The 19,623-nt window shown below is 37.3% G+C and overlaps 1 protein-coding gene across 8 annotated transcripts in view; it reads left to right on the forward strand.

Annotated features, from left to right (window-relative positions):
- CASK (calcium/calmodulin dependent serine protein kinase) overlaps positions 1–19,623 on the forward strand; it is a 365,729-nt gene that overhangs the window by 260,927 nt on the left and 85,179 nt on the right. For all 8 annotated transcript variants that reach the window (XM_043458309.1, XM_043458311.1, XM_043458313.1 and 5 more), the window contains exon 10: positions 11,274–11,373. In XM_043458309.1, coding sequence (XP_043314244.1) covers positions 11,274–11,373 — 100 coding nt within the window. The remainder of the gene's footprint in view (positions 1–11,273; positions 11,374–19,623) is intronic.

Genomic DNA, 19,623 nt, shown 5'->3' on the forward strand with positions numbered 1-19,623 from the left:
CAAAACCACAATGAGGTACCATTACACGCCAGTCAGAACGGCTGCTATCCAAAAGTCTACAAGCAATAAATGCTGGAGAGGGTGTGGAGAAAAGGGAACCCTCTTACACTGTTGGTGGGAATGCAAACTAGTACAGCCGCTATGGAGAACAGAGTGGAGATTTCTTAAAAAACTGGAAATAGAACTGCCATATGACCCAGCAATCCCACTCCTGGGCATACACACTGAGGAAACCAGATCTGAAAGAGACACATGCACCCCAATGTTCATCGCAGCACTGTTTATAATAGCCAGGACATGGAAGCAACCTAGATGCCCATCAGCAGATGAATGGATAAGAAAACTATGGTACATATACACAATGGAATATTACTCAGCCATTAAAAAGAATACATTTGAATCAGTTCTAATGAGATGGATGAAACTGGAGCCCATTATACAGAGTGAAGTAAGCCAGAAAGATAAACACCAATACAGTATGCTAACACACATATATATATGGAATTTAGAAAGATGGTAACGATAACCCTATATGCAAGACAGAAAAAGAGACACAGATGTATAGGAGAGACTTTTGGACTCTATGGGAGAAGGCGAGGGTGGGATGATCTGAGAGAATAGCATTGAAACATGTAAATTATCAAGTGTGAAACAGATAGCCAGTCCAGGTTGGATGCATGAGACAAGTGCTCAGGGCTGGTGCACTGGGATGACCCAGAGGGATGGGATGGGAAGGGAGGTGGGGGGGCGGGGTTCAGGATGGGGAACACATGTAAATCCATGGCTGATTCATGTCAATGTATGGCAAAAACCACTACAATATTGTAAAGTAATTAGCCTCCAACTAATAAAAATAAAGGAAAAAAATAGCAAGGGAAAAAAAAAATAACCATATGTGGCTAGTGGTGCCGTATCAGATAATGCAAATATAGCCTGTTTCCATCACTGTAGAAAGTTCTACCGGAGAGTGCAACTGTAGAGTAAGGGCAATTCTAATATGTCACTCTTGGTGTTGCTTATTCCCAGTTAGCCTTTCTCCTAGTTGATTTTGCAGTCAGGAGGTTCAGACTGGCTCTTCTCTATTTACTTTAAAAATCCTCAGCAGAAAAATAATTATTGATAACATGCCGTTATTGAGATGGTGCCTAGAGAAATTTCCCAAGACTCTCGGATTTTGTTTGTTCGTTTATTTGCTTTACTATACACCTGAACCAGTGTAGGCTACAAAAGAAAAAAAAAAAATCTTAGCCAAAGTGAAATTTGGTCGGTCATTTTTGAAATTAGTTTCTTTCCCAAAGAAGCTATTAACCATACCTCTGTCTCAAGTCTTTCCTGAAGTCTTTTTAACTCTGATGTTGCTTTGGCCTATGTGACATTACCCTGTCTGAGACCGAACCTCTCACTGCCCAAGTACAAGCCTTTTACCGCAGGGCTCAGGCTTGCCTCATCACGAGAAATACATGCTGTATTTCTCCCAGTGCCACAGAATCAGACCTGGGCCTAAAATAGCCAAAGTGGTGACTAAGATTCATTTGGACAGGAGCAAGCTGTCACAGCAGAGTGGGGTCATGTGAATTTACCACATCCCTTTGCAGGCCTATTTAAAATTTCAAGACCCACCAAACAACCTAGAATTAGGAACATCAGCAGGCTTGTCATTGAGGTTTTTTTCAGCTTCTGGTAAAGCTGTATCCCATTCAGTGATTCAGTCACCCTGGTTAAAGCTGGTTATACCTACTCTCCTCAAAAAAACTCATTCTCATTCTGCCACTTCTAGGAGCTTCTAGAATAAAGATTGCAACTTTCCTGGCTTTCAGAGCCCACCGCCCAATTTATTTTCACAAGTGAACAGCTAGGTACCCATCCTTCTACTCAGACACTGTTTTTAAGCTCATCAAATGGTGGAAACAACCTAATTATTATAATTCCCTTTGAAGTGATTAAAAGGGAAGTTCACAGAAAGCAGTAGAAAATTGCTTTTGTAACTAATCAGAGGTAGGAAATTTTGTAGCAAGAAGAGTACAGCATACAGAGAAAGAATGGCCTCTGGAGCTACATTGCCTGAGGTGAATCCTGACTCTGACACTAGCTGTGTAACCTTGAACGAGTTATTTCAAGTCTCTGTGCCTCAGTTTCCTTATCTATAAAATGGGGATGACGGTGATAATAGCTAACTCATAGGGTTGTAAGGATTTAATGAACTAATATATTATAGCAGTTAGAATAGTACCTGTCAGTCATAAGTGCTCCATACATACCATTTTTTATTAATATTTTATTATTGTTTCATTATTATTTTAGGATTTATTTAATATGCTTGATTTGATCTCCATTTATAAACAGCTGTAATTCCTAAATGGAATGGACTGCTTAATGGGTATAGACTACTTAATGGGTTTGGGATGAAACAGGAATGGTCATCACACAACATTGTGGCTGTACTAATTAGCACTGAATTGTACACTTTAAAAGGGTTAGTTTTATGTTATGTGAATTTCACATAACCTACTTTTTTTAATACCATGTGGCAAATATTCTTAAATATTGGTTTTCACTTTTGCACACTTAAAAGATGTGACACATTCGCATACTAACAGTAACTCACTACACCACTCAACTCATCCAAGACATTAACCATCCCTCCCTCAGCCCCAGGCATGCAAGAGGTTGGAAGGGCATGCATTTTTTTTTTGAAAAAGCCTCATGGGTGATTCTGATAAGTTTATGTTATTGAGAGTCATTACTCTGAAGCACAAACTTGTAATGGGTCTACAAAATTCCATCATATGTATACATCATAATTTATTAACCAGCTATTGGACATGGGCATTACTTCCAGTTTTCCATGGCCATACATACTATTGCATTGGCTCTATTTTTATTACTAAATCTTTGTACACCTCTGATTATATTGTTAGGGTAAGTTTGCTACTGAAATTGTTGGCATCAGAATGTATACATGTATTTAATAAGATATTTGATCTCTATAAATAATTCATCTTCCAAAAGACTTACACCTGTTTGAATAAATTCTAATGTATTTTTGGTAGTGAGTTTATTATATTTGCAATTAAACCTTTTTCCCATTCTGAAAATTTTATGGAACTGTTTTATGCCAGAATGTAAAACATTATTCATTTTACTCTACTGAAATTTCAAGACTATCGCTCATTATTGGTTATAATAATGTCAACACTCAGCAATCAGAAATTGTTCCTTTCCACATTTATACATTCATTTTGGCATTTAACCTGTTCAGCAACCTACAGCACACAACAAATCCCTGATGAGATGATTATTTGGACAATTATAAAGCATTAACATCATTTTCAGACTGTCGTTTGAACTGTAGGTTTTAAGTGTTTATAGAACCCTGTATGTGATTTGAATTATCACCCATTTCTTTTTATTTTCCTTTCTTTCATTATTTTATTTTACATCTGTGAATGATAATGGAAAAACTCTTTTCCCCATTTTGGTTATCAGACATTTCATATGTTGAATTTTTCCCCTCCTTTTATTTCATACCAAGCTCTAGAATCTTTATTTTTTTTAATTGGAGTATAGTTGATTTACAAGTTGTGTTAGTTTCTATTGTACAGCAAAGTGAATCACGTGTACATATACATATATCCCTTCTTTTTTGGATTTCCTTCCCATTTAGAACACCACAGCTGAGCTCTATTAAACTGAGTGTAATACTTCAGTTTTTTTAAATCCTCTAGAAGCAATGCTTCTTATATAAACTACATAGTCCTGAGCACGGGACTAGATATGAGGATTGTATTTTCTCAGACTGAATATTAGGATGCATGGGACAAACTGTGTGCTCCAGGCTATCCGAAAAATCTGTGCTCTATGGGTATGTGTCTCTTAAGGAGGCATTCCTGTACTCTAACCCTGGGTGCCATTTACATGAAGGAGTTACTGTGCAAGGGGGGCAGGGGGCGCGAAGGGGCTGTGGGTGCCTGAGCTTGTCTATCTAGGGAAGAGGCTCAGGAGGGAATCTGTTCTAGAAACCACCCTCTTTGGTTCATGAATTAGAAAGCAAATTTCCCTATAGTGAAGTATGTCAAAGATATTCTGTACAAATAGAAGTAATATCCTGTATTTGGGTAAGTTTATTCCAATCAGTGTGAAGGGCTGACTCATTTGAAAAGACCCTGATGCTGGGAAAGATTGAGGGCAGGAGGAGAAGGGGATGACAGAGGATGAGATGGTTGGATGGCATCACTGACTCAATGGACATGGGTTTGGCAAGTGGACTCTGGGAGTTGGTGATGGACAGGGAGGCCTGGCGTGCTGCGGTTCATGGGGTCGCAAAGAGTCGGACACGACTGAATGACTGAACTGAACTGAACTGAACTGACTGCAATCAGTTCAGGAAATAGTGAGCTGCATCCACATAATTCAGTTTAGAGGTTAAAACCATTTATTCCTTGTATATACAGAAAGGGAGGGAGATTTCTGATAACTTCCTATAATTTTCCTTTATTGATTTTGCAGATTACAAAAATATAGCCTGCGTTACTTCTCTGACTTACCAGTTGGTCTCTTGGGTTCCTGTACTTTGCAGAACTAGAAAAAAATTGTTGAGGAATGCTGTTTTCCAGTACTCACTGTCCAGTGCAATAGCCACTAGGCATATGTAGCTACTGATACTTTAATTTTAGCTAATAAATAAAATTTAAAATTTGATTTCTCAGTTGCACTAGCCACATTTCAGTTGCTCAATACCACATGTGGCTGGTGGCTACAGTTTGGGGCAGTACAGGCGTAGGACCTTTCCATCATCATGGAAGGTTCTGGTGTACAGCACTACTCCCTGCCAGAGTTCTGAGACCCCTAAGCAGCATCTTTGAGACGTCAGCCGGGAAGCTCTAATTAGCTGCCTTTTGTCAATCTGAGCTATCCCTGGTGGCTCAGATGGTAAAGCATCTGCCTGCAATGCGGGACACCCAGGTTCAATCCCTGGGTCAGGAAGACCCTCTGGAGAAGGAAATGGCAGCCCACTCCAGTACTCTTGCCTGGAAAATTCCATGGATGGAGGAGCCTGGAAGGCTACAGTCCATGGGATCGCAGAGTCAGACATGACTGAGAGACTTCACTTTCACTTTTGTCAATCTTCCCCTTTCTGTCAATTCAACAAGAGCTTGCTTAAGGATTTATCAAGGACCTTCGTGCCCTAATGAAAACCAGCACTTATACCCACAGTCCTCTCACAACCAGAGAGGACAGCACATGAGCACAAAGATGGTGGGCACTAGCCACTCAGAGCAGTAAATCTGGTATCCAAAGGGCACCTTTGATTCTGAAAACTGAAAACTGTTATTCTGGTATGAACAGTTACATAAATAATAACTGACATGAGTTTGATCTTCCTATATTTTGCAAAGCAATTCTATGAATTTCTGATTCTGAAATGCAGACTTTATTACTTCCAAAGTTAGTGTGGCTTTTGAAAGTTACTGTACACATTAAAAGATCATCTTTATAAAATACTTTTACACAGACCCAGAAGGATTCCTCAGTTATTTATTCCATGCAATTGCTCTTGTGCTATGCTAAGTCACTTCAGTCATGACCAACTCTTTGTGATCCTATGGACCATAGCCCGCCAGGCTCCTCTGCCCATGGGATTCTCCAGGCAAGAATACTGGAGTGGGTTGTCGTGTTCTCCAGGGGATCTTCCCAACCCAGGGATTGAACCTGCATCTATTAAGTCTCCTGCATTGGCAGACAGGTACTCTACCACTAGCACCACCTGGGAATCCCCACAATTGCTCTTAAACATAGCCATACTGACTATACCAATGAAAGGTTGTTGCTGAACGATAAAACGCCAGGATTCTTGGCCTCTGGAGGAGACGAATTCAATCTGGGGCCAGAGATGAGGCTGGATCGCTCAGGGCTTTTGTGTAATAAAGTTTTATTAAAGTATAAAGGAGATAGAGAAAGCTTCTGACATAGGCATCAGAAGGGGGCAGAAAGAGTACCCCCCTGCTAGTCTTCAGCTGGATGTTAGTCACTAGCAGTCTGTTAATGAAAAGAAAGGAATGTCTTAAAACAGAATGGCACCAGGCCCCTCATCCATAAATTGTATTTTGTGATAATCCTGGCACCAGATGATTCATCCCAGACCATAAAACGATTGACTTGAATCTTGTAGAAGGGCAGATTACCATACAAATAGTTTCGTTTACATAGATTAGGGGAACAATATCTGAGTATAACATACTGGTTTGTCAAGTAGGTTCTGAGCCATTTGGCAGAACCGACTTGACGACAGAGTCTGGGGTAAATGCATAGCACATTAACATAGCTTAAGACAAACATTTCCATAAGAAAAATGTATTGGTTAACTCAAAATTTGAGAATAGTTAACTTCAGGTGAAACCAGGTGTCATGGCAACACAGTATTTTAAGAGAAACCTCCTTTTTGTATAGAGAAGGAAAAAAATATCGCTAGTTTGTTTCCTCCTGCTGCTTAAGAGAGAGAAAAATGTCTGACACTTGCAGCCTATTTCCTCCGTTTGGAGACCCCTGGCCTTCCTGCCTGTTACCCTCTCACCAACAAGTCTCATTTTCAATCTTCAGAGATGATAGCACAACCTCCTTTAATCACGTGTCCTGACTTAATTATGAAATTCTAGGTTTTAGAGTTTTGTTTAGACTGTGCTTAAGTATCAAGTACATGTAGGCTAAGCTGACTAAACTGAATGATAACTTTGGTTGTGACTGTATGGAGAGAGATGGGAGGTTCTGATTTAATCAATGGTCTTACCTCATTATCATCTAGGACCTAATTCTTAAATGTAGTCAACCTCAGTCCTTTAACATTTCTGCCTTGAAGTGATTTTTCTAGCCTTTTGGTCATCTCTCTTCAGCTTCAACCTTTCCAGGTTCTCCACCCTTTTTAAGGTTTTGAGTTCAGTATTCTGAATCCTAGTAAGATGATCCTCTCTCAAATTCTTATGTCACACTTTTATTTGTGTGTCCCTGTGATGCCTTTTGCCCCCTCAGTATATCAGAAAATGATTAGATGTGTCCTCACCACTTGGGTACAAAGCCAGTGAGTTATTCTACATCTCATGCTTGTGTGTTTTGTATTTTGACTTTTAAAAATATACCTCTTTGCCCTCATGCCTATCAAACTTCATGGTGTTTTTTTCCTGAGCTCAGTTATGGGTCACCTAAAAGGGAGTATTGGCTTTTGACGTTGTCTTCAAGTCAGTAATTCATCCATGTTCAACTCTCCTGTTCCCTACTCAATAACTTTGTTGCTTCCTTAAGTGTGTACAGTAGTTTAATTTAGCAGAAGTCTGAGCTAACCATTTTTTTTTGTTTGCTTCCCACTTCCTTAAATGAGACACAGAATCTTCTAGCGGGGAGCATTCCATTTTCATGTTTGACATATTAACTACAAATATGATTGTGCTTAATTACTTGTACTTCTCTTTTTCTTTGAATTTAGAATCTTCCTTCTCGTTTCTAGGTTAATTTGCTTAGTAGATAATTGCATCTTTAATATTAGTTATCAGGTTGTAAATGGTCTTATGTCAAAATTGTTATGTTTTACTCAAAGCTTATGGGAGTATATCCTATAAAGTAGATAGAAAAGCTTCTTTATCAAGGATTGAATAAAAACGGGAGGGTTGAAGAACTACTTGTAGAAGATCTGGTTTTATGTTGTTATACCTACAAGCTCTTCGATAGCAACAGCATAATAGGGAGGTTGACAATATACAATCTGGGAACTAAAGCACTCACATAAGAGTTGTTTGTTGTTGTTGTTTAGTCACTCAGTTATGTCCGACTCTCTGCAGCACTGCAGCATGCCAGGCCTCCCTGTCCCTCACTATCTCCTGGAGTTTGCCCAAGTTCACGTCCATTGAGTCAGTGATGCTATCTATAAGATGCTTATCCATATAAGAGCTCTATGCTTTCATAAATTAATGCATCTATCTTTCTGTTTTTATATATAAAGTTTAATTGGACCACAGAGATGTAAATTCATGTACATATTATCTATAGCTGCTTTCACGCTGAATGGCAGAGTTGAATAGTTGCAGCAGAGAACATACGCTCTGCAAGCCTAAAATATTCACTGTCTAGCCCTTTACAGGAAAGTATTTTTGACCCCTGTAATAGAAAAAACCCTTGAACTGGGGAGAGTAGTCAGAAGACCTCAATTCTGTCTACTCCTGATCTGTCTCTTTAACTTGGCAACAACTCTACCCGGTTAGTAAGCCCCTCTGGACCTGTTTCCTCATCTGCTAAATGTGTCTTTTAGAATGAATCATCTTTACGGTTGACTCTCGAACTCTAATAAAATTCTATAAATCCATAATCTGTTTTGGACTCATTTTGCATTGAACTTTCGAGCCCACATGCAGTAACTGTGTTTAGAGAGCTAAATAAACAAAACTGCTAACCATAAGACAGATAAATTAGGAACTTGCTACTATTGTTTCAAAAGAATTTACCTCTCAGGGCTCTTTTAAATAGTGCTTTCCTACTAAAAGTATTTCTAGATCTTTGGCTACAGTGGTATTTAATAGCTAGAACAGGCCTGAAAACATAAAAATAATGTAGTAAGAAACTCAGCTGAACTTTATTTGGAAATAAAAATAAAGCATCTCAAAAATTTTAATTTCAGTGTGTGGGAAACATGTGCTATGATCTATAAAAATTCCATTTTCACCCAGCTTTTAGAGAACATATATAAAGTGGAATAAGCTTCTACTACAGAAAGAAGAACTCAACATTCAGTACAATTATTTTCATAAAATTCTTCATGAGACACTCTCAGGCATTAACCCTGGACTTTTGGAAATCTGAAAGTTGCCTGGAATGGTATCATCATCAAGATCACTTCTCTATTTTTTGCTCTTCCCTCATTTGTCTCTCTTTTTCCATTTATATTTGTAGAAAGAAACCTTATATAACCACCCTCCTAAAAATGAACCTTGTAGGAATGTGTTTCTATTAATAATGTTATTAGAATTACTAATGATTATTAATGGGCTTCCCTGGTGGCTCAGATGGTAAAGCATCTGCCTGCAATGCGGGAGACCCGGGTTCGATCCCTGGGTTGGGAAGATCCCCTGGAGAAGGAAATGGCAACCCACTCAGGTACTCTTGCTTGGAAAATTCCATGGAGACTGAGGAGCCTGGTAGGCTACAGTCCATGGGGTTGCAAAGAGTTGGACACGAATGAGCGACTTCACAATTCACAATGATTATTAATAATTTTATTATGCATTGTTGTGATTATTTGGGCTTCCCGGATGGAGCTAGTGGTAAAGAATCTGTCTGCCAGTGCAGGAGACAAGGGAGATGCAGGTTAGATCCTTGGGTCAGCAAGATTCCCTGGAGAAGGAAATGGCAACCCACTCCAGTATTCTTGCCTGGAAAATTCCATGGACAGAGGAGTCTGATGAGCTACAGTCCATGGAGTTGCAAAGAGTCAGACACAACTGAGCACACACTCATAAATAGATTGTGATTATCAATGATATTTAATGAATCCCTGCATTCACAAAAGAGTCATCATTTTTTTCCAAAAAAATCTAAGAGTTCAGTATTTAAAATTTAGACTTAGGCTACTTTACACTTCAACTACAAGGGTGATATGATACTCAGGCTACCTAAGTGAGCAATTCTACCTAGAGCAGCAAAGGCTCTGCTCAGGTTCTAGCTACATATTAGTCCTTGTTGTATAAGTCACTAAGTCATGTCTCACTCTGTTTATTTAGCTCTCTAAACACAGTAATAATTTGCACTTACAAAATGCTTTATGGTTCACAAAGCACTTTCATAAACATTATGGCTTTTGACAGTCATGTAAGGTAAGCTACATCACTTTTAATATCCTCACTGTATGAGAAAACCTCAAGAGGTTAAATGATTAACTCAAGCAAGGTCATGCAGATGGAAAGTGGCAGCACCCAGGAACACACCTGGATATTCTGACCTACGCCTAACACTCACGTGATTGAACACTTACAAACATTATCATTCTTGTTACTGAAGCAATAATTCCCAACATTTTTCTACCCAGAAGTCTTTAAGAGATGTCATGGACTCACTATGACAGTGATTCTGAGCTAGGAATCAAGGGAGGCATCATGTGCTTTAAAATAGTCAAGATGTAGTTGATTCTGCTGGGTAGCCTAATTGAAAATTACTGTACAAGAGTAATGCATAGTCATTATTAGTATCGAAAAGAAAGGGAAAAAAAGATTTTAAAAAAGAAAAATGACTTCATTCTTACTATCCAAGAGTAATTAATACTATTAACATTTTAATATATGTTCAGTCTTTTATATCTTGATTAACTTTTTTCAAAAATAAGATCATACTATAGATTTTCAAAAACTTTTATTGTGTAATTCATCACAAGCACCTTATCATTTTATTAAACACTCTTCTGCTGCATCATTTTATAGTGACTGCAGAATATTTCATTGTCTAGTACATGCTTAAGTTCAAGATGTAAATGGTTTCATATATTTCTGCAGTCCCTGACAGTGTTATTCTGGTATATGTGTATGTGCTTTATCTAAAGGAATTCAAAATTATTTTAAGCCACCTCTTTTCTAGCTATCATTTCCTATATATTTGACCTCCTGAATAATTCTTAAATGGGCTTCCATGGTGGCTCAGACAGTAAAGAGTCTGCCTGCAATGAGACCCGGATTCAATCCCTGAGTTGGGAAAATCCCATGGAGAAGGAAATGGCAGCCCACTCCAGTATTCTTGCCTGGAAAATCCCTTGGACAGAGGAGCCTGGCAGGCTATAGTCCATAGGGTCGCAAAGAGTTGGACATGCCTGAGCGAACATGTCCATCTATGTCCATAATTCTTAAATAACCATTTGGTAATTAACTTTTTTGTATTTATTTTTTTATCAATGCTTTTATTGAAGTATAGTTGATTTACAATGTTTTATTAATTTCTGCTGTACAACAAAGTGATTCATTCTTTTTTATATATATTCAATTATGGTTTATCATAGGATATTGAATGTAATTCTCTGTGCTATACAATAAGACCCTGTTTTTTATTGTATTTCTTTTAATAATATATATTTTCAGGAATTTCCTGGCAGTCCGTTGGTTAAGACTTCTTGCTTTCATTGTTGAGGGCCCAGGTTCAATCCCTGGTCAGGGAATTAAGATCCCACAAGCCTCATGGCACAGCCAAAAACAAAAGAAAAAATTTAAATATATATATATTAATATCTATTTTTTTTCTTCTCTTTGCTTTAGGGTGCAGTACTAGCAGCTGTGTCAAGTCACAAATTCAACTCATTCTATGGGGATCCCCCTGAAGAGTTGCCAGATTTCTCCGAAGACCCTACCTCCTCAGGTAATTGAATCATTCATTCACCAGAGTGAATCATGTGGTGTCTACATCCTTTGTCTTTCATTATGAATAAACTTTTCCTGTGAATCTAGTTCTGCTCTCTAAGGAATTCTAAGGAAGTTTGTCAGCAGCCAGATTCCATCCCCATGTATCTGATTCCTTTTTTGTTTTAATACCAAAATTGCTTTCCCCTACTGCTCCAAGCTGACATTTCACTTTTTATTTTTAACATCGGAAATACTTCTTCCCCTTTCCTCCCTCCAGACCCAACATTGCACTTCATCCAATCCAACATTTGTAGTCAGTCTTCTTGAATCTTTGGATTACCTTCTGCCTCAACACAAATTTCTGATGTAAAATTTTCCCCATGTCAACTGTAGCAGGTCAGACTTTGGAACAACACTGCTTTTAATTGAATTTTTCTATGTAAAACTGTCTTGTGAATTATCTCTTGAAATGATTTACAGGTTCTTCTGTTTTTATAAAGTCTATAGCATATCTATACAAGCATTCAAGGGGGAGGAACGTAGAAGAATTACCTATTTTGATGAAATGTCTATAGGTACTCCTGAAAAAACTCACAAGTGTTCACAAAGCTATTTTTTAAAATGCTCAGATTTCCATCCTACTGTGAGGAGTCTCAAGGATTATTTGCTAAAAATACATAGGACCCATTTGTGTGTATACACAAATGCATGTATGTGTGTTAGCTTTTAATTTTTATTTGTGTGTTTATTAACTCCTACATCATATGTCCTCTGGCATCAGCTTTTCTTTCTTTCATTAGAATTACTCACTCTTGCACTGGCTCATTCAGTGTTCATGTATTACCATTGGAATCAGGACCCAGAGCCCTTCCTAAAGCATGAGTTGTTTGTCCTTCATGGCTAGCCCTATAGGAAGAATGGATGTGCTAATGCTTCTTTCATGTTGGAACCATGAGCATTTATCACTATTTATGCTTCTTTCTTCTGTTATACACATGGGTGCACATACATGCTCACATACACACGTACACACAGAGTTTCTAACCAATTGGTATGCACTTATACCTTGTGCAAAATAACAGGATCAAATTTCCCATTCCAACAGCTATATAGTTCTTCATTTTGACCTTTACCAATTGGGATGTGACTCTTCCTCTTTTGAGTGAAGGTGATTTCCAAAAACATTTATAAATGGGAATCTTAGAGAAGAGACTCTGAGGAGGAGGACTTGCTCTTTTCCTCTTGTGCTGGCTTGGTAATTATCCAGAGTCCTTCCCACATTAAAGGCTGTAGTTGTGTTACTGGTATGTTCCCCAACGCTCCCTATTGTTTCATGTCTGTGTTTTTTTCTTCCAGTCCACTTTGTTCTCTCCCTTCATAGCTTTTTGTTGTTTTTAACTTGAAACTCCTCCTTCCCTCTTCACACTCAGATTACAGTTAACCCTTTCTAGGGGGAGTGGATCTAATAAGAGTTTTATGTTGTATTGTGACTATGTGATATAGGCACATACTTGGGATAATATATTTAGAGATTTGGGGCCAAGATCTCTAATACCATTTTCATCTTTAGCAATAGGAAGACAGTAGGACAGTCCTTGCAACAGCTTCATAGACCTGATTCTTTACTGTTGCCCCATAATATTTACCTCTGCTTAGCAAGAGTTTAATGAGCTTTTAAGTATTCCTTTCTGTGAAGAGCTGGATTTTTCTTGTAGGGAAAAGAATTGTCTACAGTTATAAACATCCTTATTTTCTATTAAACACATTTTCATTGCTCAAATTTTTATGTCTTTTTTCCCAGTATAATCTCTAAATGGTATTGTTGAAATAGTTTCTGATTACAGTACTTGCTTTTTAAACAAAAAAGAAATTTCTTACACTGTCTTGCAAGCTCTCAAATTAGTTATTCATAATTTTGCATTCCTTATTGCTTCCCCTTCCTGTCGTCTCATCCTATCTTTTTTAAAATTTCTGCATCTTAAGGATCCTAAAAGCAGTCTATCTATTTGATATGCTAAATGTCTCTAAAATATTTTTAAATGGCACTGTTCAGCTGCTAACAATAAAAGATAAAATTGTTATGCAATGTACATGTCTGATCATCTACCCTAAATGAAGAGGAAATTTTTATGTAGTCAGATGTCAAAACAAAGGAAATTTTTCAAGAAAATTCTAATGTTTTCCTGAATTTCACATGGCTAGCAGGAATTATTCATATATTCCTAAAATTAACTTTTTAAATTTATTTTTTTAATTGGAGGATAATTACTTTACAATATTGTGATGGCTTTTTAACTTTTAATACTAAGCCATTTAAAAAAAATACTAAGCCACTTAAAGGGAGGCAGTATCTATTATTGTCAGCATCATTTACCAAATATCTATCTTTGCAAATTTTTTTTTCTGCAACTGTAATGTAAAAGTAATGGTTATATGGTTGGTTGCAGAAAGCCTTTATTTTATCTAGATTCATATAAGGGCTTTATATTTTTATAAATTAGCATATCTATATTTTAATTTTTCAAAATATTTTTATTTTTAATATTCTCAATTTTTAAGCCTAAATTCTTCTCTATTTAATTCTAGTCCTTTAATTCTCCATCATTTAAGTTCTCAATGTTATCCTTTCTACTGTCTTTCTGTCAAAATTTGCATGGGTTTGTTTTACAGTACAAAACATGAAACACTTTCCATTGTTACCTGAGAGTTCTTCCAGAAAACCCATTTCAAAAAGAGAAAAGTGATGATAAGGCATGTGCTTGTTGGACAGGGGTGAGGGGTTGTAGAAAGAGGAGTTAGAAAACAGTATAAGGTCACCAACTGTCCTTTCTTGAGATAGACTCTTTTTCATCTTTAGAGAATGCCTTTTCTCTTCTTTCTATGAAATGATAGTGAATGGTAGTTTGGTAAATTTTTTTTCTTAAAGACCTTGCTTGACCAAATTAAAAGCTGGCAATCCTGTGTTAGTGCAAGTTCTATTCAAAATTATAATTTTTTAAAAATTTAACAGAGCCTCTCATTAATAGTGGAAAAAAATTGAAAACAAATCAGCCAGTCCTCTAAAGAAGAGTTTAACATGTTTAGGTATGCTGTTTGCATTGTAAAATGATTTTTATATGAGTTTTTTTTCCTATTCTGATTATTGAAATAAGTCAGTTATACATTCTCCAAAAATTGTTAGGCTTAATCTTAAGATAAACAGTGTATTGTTGCTTTGTTATTTACCATTTCCAAGTGGAAATATTCTGTTCTCATATTTCAAGTCAAAGAAACCAGACTCAGAACCCAGCCAATGTGCTCTCGGAACACAAGGGCTCACTTGGGGCTCAGCTAAGAGACTCTGCTTCTTGTGGCTCATCTACTGAGCCCAACTGTGGCTTGATAACCTGCTTGCTCTAAAATCATACTGTTTGTTGTTTGTCCATATGCTGCCTTCCTCCTAGGACTTCTAGCAGCAGAAAGTAGGTATCCCTTTGTTTTCCTCTAAGGTTTATCTTTTATGCAAAAGTGTTTGGCTTTGCATGGTTCATAATCAGCTTGACTTTATCCTCAGCTGTTTCTGCTTAGATGTTTGTGTATGAATTTTAACACTGCCTGGCCATAGAATAAAAACTTGGATGTACTGATTTCCTGGAGCATTGTTACACAAATACTATTAACTTCTTACTTCTTTCATAAGAGGAAAAAGAGGCAGTGTTAAAATTTTAAGCGCACTTAATATTATTTCACATCTTAATTTCCAGCACAAGTACATTATTCTGGGAGAAGGCTAACAATTTATTTTATAGTTTGCTTTCAAGAAACCTTTCAGGGTAAGTGAATGTTCCTTTAATTGTTATATAATCTATAAGCAGTTTTTATTACTCTGTTACTGTTTTCAGTATTGCTATGGAGCTATGAAATAAACTCCTGGATTTATGTCTCTTAAAAACTTCTACCATCAGAAAGAACATAAGAATAATATAATGGCTAGATTTTAATTACAAAAAGATATAATTTGAGTAAATGAGAATAGCAAAGTAAAATGTATGTAAGAAATTACATATGCACAAATGAGTATTAGTAAAATTAAGGCAATCTAAATGAGATGGGTGGATTGTATCAATGTCAGTATTCTGGTTGTGATATTACACAGAAGTTTTTTAAAAAGTTACCAGTGGGGAAACTGAGCAAAGGATACACGGGATCTCTATATCATTTCTTAGCAACTGTGTATAAATATACAATTATCTCAGTAATAATTTCATTTAAAGCAATAGAATAAATCTTTACTTCAGCATTGTGCTTACTGGGGGGAATGTATATGAGACAAAGATAAATAGAAAATCTGGGTGCTAACATCGAAATTCATTGTCACACTTTCTTGTATTAGTTACTTGTAGCTCAAATTGCAGCCAATTTAATATAAAAATCTCACAGTATGTTAGTTATCTGTTGGTCTCTAATGAATAATGTCAAGGCAGCATTTATCATCTCACAGTTTCTGTTGGTCAGGAATCTGGGCATGGCTTAGCTGAGTACCCCTGGCTTAAGATCTCTTATGACTCTGCAGTCAAGATGTCATCCAGAACTGTGATCTCACCTGAAGGCCCAACTGTAGAGGGAATCCTCTTCCACACTCACTCACCTGGTTGTTGATAGGCTTCAGTTCTGCTCACAGTCTTGAAGTTTGCTTCCCCTGGCACAGATAATCAAAGAGAGGGCAAAAGTAAGAGAGTGTATCCAAGACAGAAACCACTGTTCTTATAACCTAATCTCAGAAGTGACATTGTATCCCTTCTGCCCTATTCTGTTTGTTACTAGTGAGTTAATAAGTCCAGCCTACACTCCAGGGACTTCCCTGGTGGCTCAGACGGTAAAGCATCTGCCTACAATGCCGGAGACTTGGGTCCAAACCCTGGGTCAGGAAGATCTCCTGGAGAAGGAAATGGCAACCCACTCCAGTATTCTTGCCTGGAAAATCCAATGGACAGAGGAGCCTGGTGGGCTACAGTCCACGGGGTCGCAAAGGAGTCAGACACAACTGAGGGAATTCACTATCATTACACTCCAGGGAAAGGACTGATTATATGAGGGCATGAATACCAGCAGTCAGGGATCTTGGGGGCCATCTCAGAGGCTGCCCACTATGTACATGTTAATGACCATTGAAATATAAGACCCTTCCCATTTGTAACTGGTTTTGTTTCTCCAGATTTAGTACCCTTCTTTTTTTTTTTAATCAAGTAGATCTATTGTGTCATTTGGGAATGAAAGCATCTTGAAGGTATCAAGTAGTGCTTTTCCTTAGTTGTAAAGCCTTATATGGTGGTGGTGGTGATGATGGTGGTTTAGTCGCTAAGTCGTGTCTGACTCTTGCAACCCCATGGACTGTAGCCCGCCAGGCTCCTCTGTCCGTGGGATTTCCCAGACAAGAATACTGGATTGGGTTGCCATTTCCTTCTCCAAAAGCCTTATATAAATGGGCACTTAACAACCAGCAGAATGTTATTTAAAGTACTTTGACAAATTTGTGCCCAACAATGTTGCTATTTAGAAATATAGATTGCTTTAACAAGTATGATGGCATTAGAATTATGGTATCTGTACTCTGACAGAATACATTTGCAGAGTTTTTACTGCTTTTAACTAATACATTTTAAGTCATCTGCACTATAATCAATGGACTTCCCTGGTGGCTCAGCAGTAAAGAATCTGCCTGCAGTGCAGGAGACACAGGTTCAATCCCAGGGTTGGGAAGATCTCCTGGAGAAGGAAATGGCAACCCACTCCAGTATTCTTGCCTGGATCCCACAGACAGAAGAGCCTGGTGGGCTACAATCCATGGGGTTGAAACAACAACAAAAACAACTATAATCTATACATAAAGAATCTAATGCATTTATCACCATGTGTAAGTTTTCATAATTTGAATTGGATATAGCACAGATGCTTAAGTCCAAAATACAATTTTCATTACAGGATTCACTATAGCTTACAACCTGACTAATAACCAAAATTTGCTTTGTGCCAGATTAAAAGCTGTTGTCCAGGGGTAAAGGTAAGGGGAAGAGATTGACTTCAAAGAAGGAGCTTTTGTGGAGTGATGAAAATGTACACCTAAATTGACGAATTTTAACTTAATCCTACCTTAGTAAGCAGATTTTTTTAATGATACTGTTCTTGCCAGGAAGGACTTTGAGTGGTTGATATGAATGTGTGCATACTGATTCAGTGTTATATAAATAGGACTGCTAATGTAATAGGAAATAGAGGTTATTGATAACTCTTCAGGTGAAACTAGAGATAGATTGAGATACTGAATTTGCTCAGTGATATTGGGTTTTACAGCTACACATATAATTTTTAAATATATACACATAAATCTTTGTTACTGAAATAACTGCATACATGGATATATACTGTTTATCAAATGTATGCAGGGTATACATTTATGAAAACTCATTGGATGATACACTTAAGATTTGTGTATTTCACTCTATATAAATTTTTACCTGAGAGAAAGAAAGAGAGGGGAGTATTAAAATCTATGCTGATGTGTTTAGAGGTGAAGTGTACTAATGTTGACCACTCTGCCACTTACTTTGAGATGAATGATAAATAAGGTGAATTGATGTGTGGATAGATATGTGATAAAGCAAATATTACAAACTGTTAATTGTAGAGTCTAGGTAGTGAATACAATTCTTTCAACTTTTTATATGTTTGAAATTTCATAGTAAAGCTGGGGGAAATAGTTTTAAGACAGACTCTACCTACTTTACGGAGAAGGCAATGGCACCCCACTCCAGTACTCTTTTGCCTGGAAAATCCCATGGACAGAGGAGCCTGGCAGGCTTCAGTCCATGGGGTCACTAAGAGTCAGACACGACTGAATGACTTCACTTTCACTTTTCACTTTCATGCATTGGAGAAGGAAATGGCAACCCACTCCAGTGTTCTTGCCTGGAGAATCCCAGGGATGGGGGAGCCTGGTGGGCTACCGTCTATGGAGTCACACAGAGTCGGACACGACTAAAGCGACTTAGCAGCAGCAGTAGCAGCTACCTACTTTAACACTGAGAACAGTTTAAGCATTCTACTATTTATTTTTCTGTCCTCCTTTCAGGTTATTTTTACTCAGTCAACATTTTTATGAGACTTTTCTACTTGTAACAAAACAGTTCTAGACTCAAAGTTTTTAAAGCATACTTTTAAAATGATTGACATATTTATGCCTTCTTGATTATTATTTCATAACAGTAGCAGAAAACTTTTGAGAAAGTTGTATCCATGAGATTCCTGGGAAAGGTAGAAATGTTCAAAGTTAAAATGTATGATTATTAACCTATTGTTTAGATACATTCTTGATGACCAAATGAATTAGGCAGAAGCTAAAGTAAAATACTATTCCAAAGGCAAGGCTTGATTACTTTCTAATAAATTTATCATTGTGAAAGTTTAGACCAAGAGATTACTCAAGTGTGTTGGTGAGGGTAAAATATGGTTTCAGGAGGGATCAATCTATAGGGGAAAGAGTAGGTGCTAGAGGCCTGGGTTCTACAACTCAACTGCTGTGGCCCCAGGGTCATTTAACATGAAAGAGCCTCCTATTTTTCCAAATATAGAAAGACTTGTCTTCAGGGCAGGGTTATTGTGGAATCGCGTAAGATAATAAGCATAAATAACATGTTGGAAATTACAAACTGTTACACAAATATAAGTAGTAAAATAATTTTCATCATGACTTTGAGGAAATAGTACCATAAAATAAACTTTTCTGTGGTTACATATTTCTACTTACAATATTTTATTTTCAATGCTTCAGAATTTGCTCAGAAAACAGTAATTTTTTAATTTATTTTTAATTGGAAGACAATTGCTTTACAATGTTTTGATGGTTTCTGCCATACCACAACGCAAATCAGCCATAATAATATATGTATCCCCTCCTTCCCCTCCTCCCCAGTCTGTCTCACCCCTCTAAATTCCTGCCCCCCCCCATCTCACTCCTCTAGGTTGTCACAAAGCACTAGGCTGGGCTCCCAGGGTGATTTAGCAACTTCTGACCAGCCGTCTGTTTTATACATGGTAGTGTGTGTATGTTGATGCTACTTTCAGAAGAAAACAATAAGTTTAATCAAACATATTTTATAATGATTTTTTGTACAAAACACTCTGCAAAATGTAGCCTAGAAAACAAAAGTGAATGGGATACCTACAGTCCTGCCATTAGGTAAATTGCCCTCTGAGGTGAACTTACGTACTATTTATTGATTTTTTTTTT

The sequence above is a fragment of the Cervus canadensis genome, chromosome X, assembly GCF_019320065.1.
Source record: "Cervus canadensis isolate Bull #8, Minnesota chromosome X, ASM1932006v1, whole genome shotgun sequence".
Taxonomy (NCBI): domain Eukaryota; kingdom Metazoa; phylum Chordata; class Mammalia; order Artiodactyla; family Cervidae; genus Cervus; species Cervus canadensis.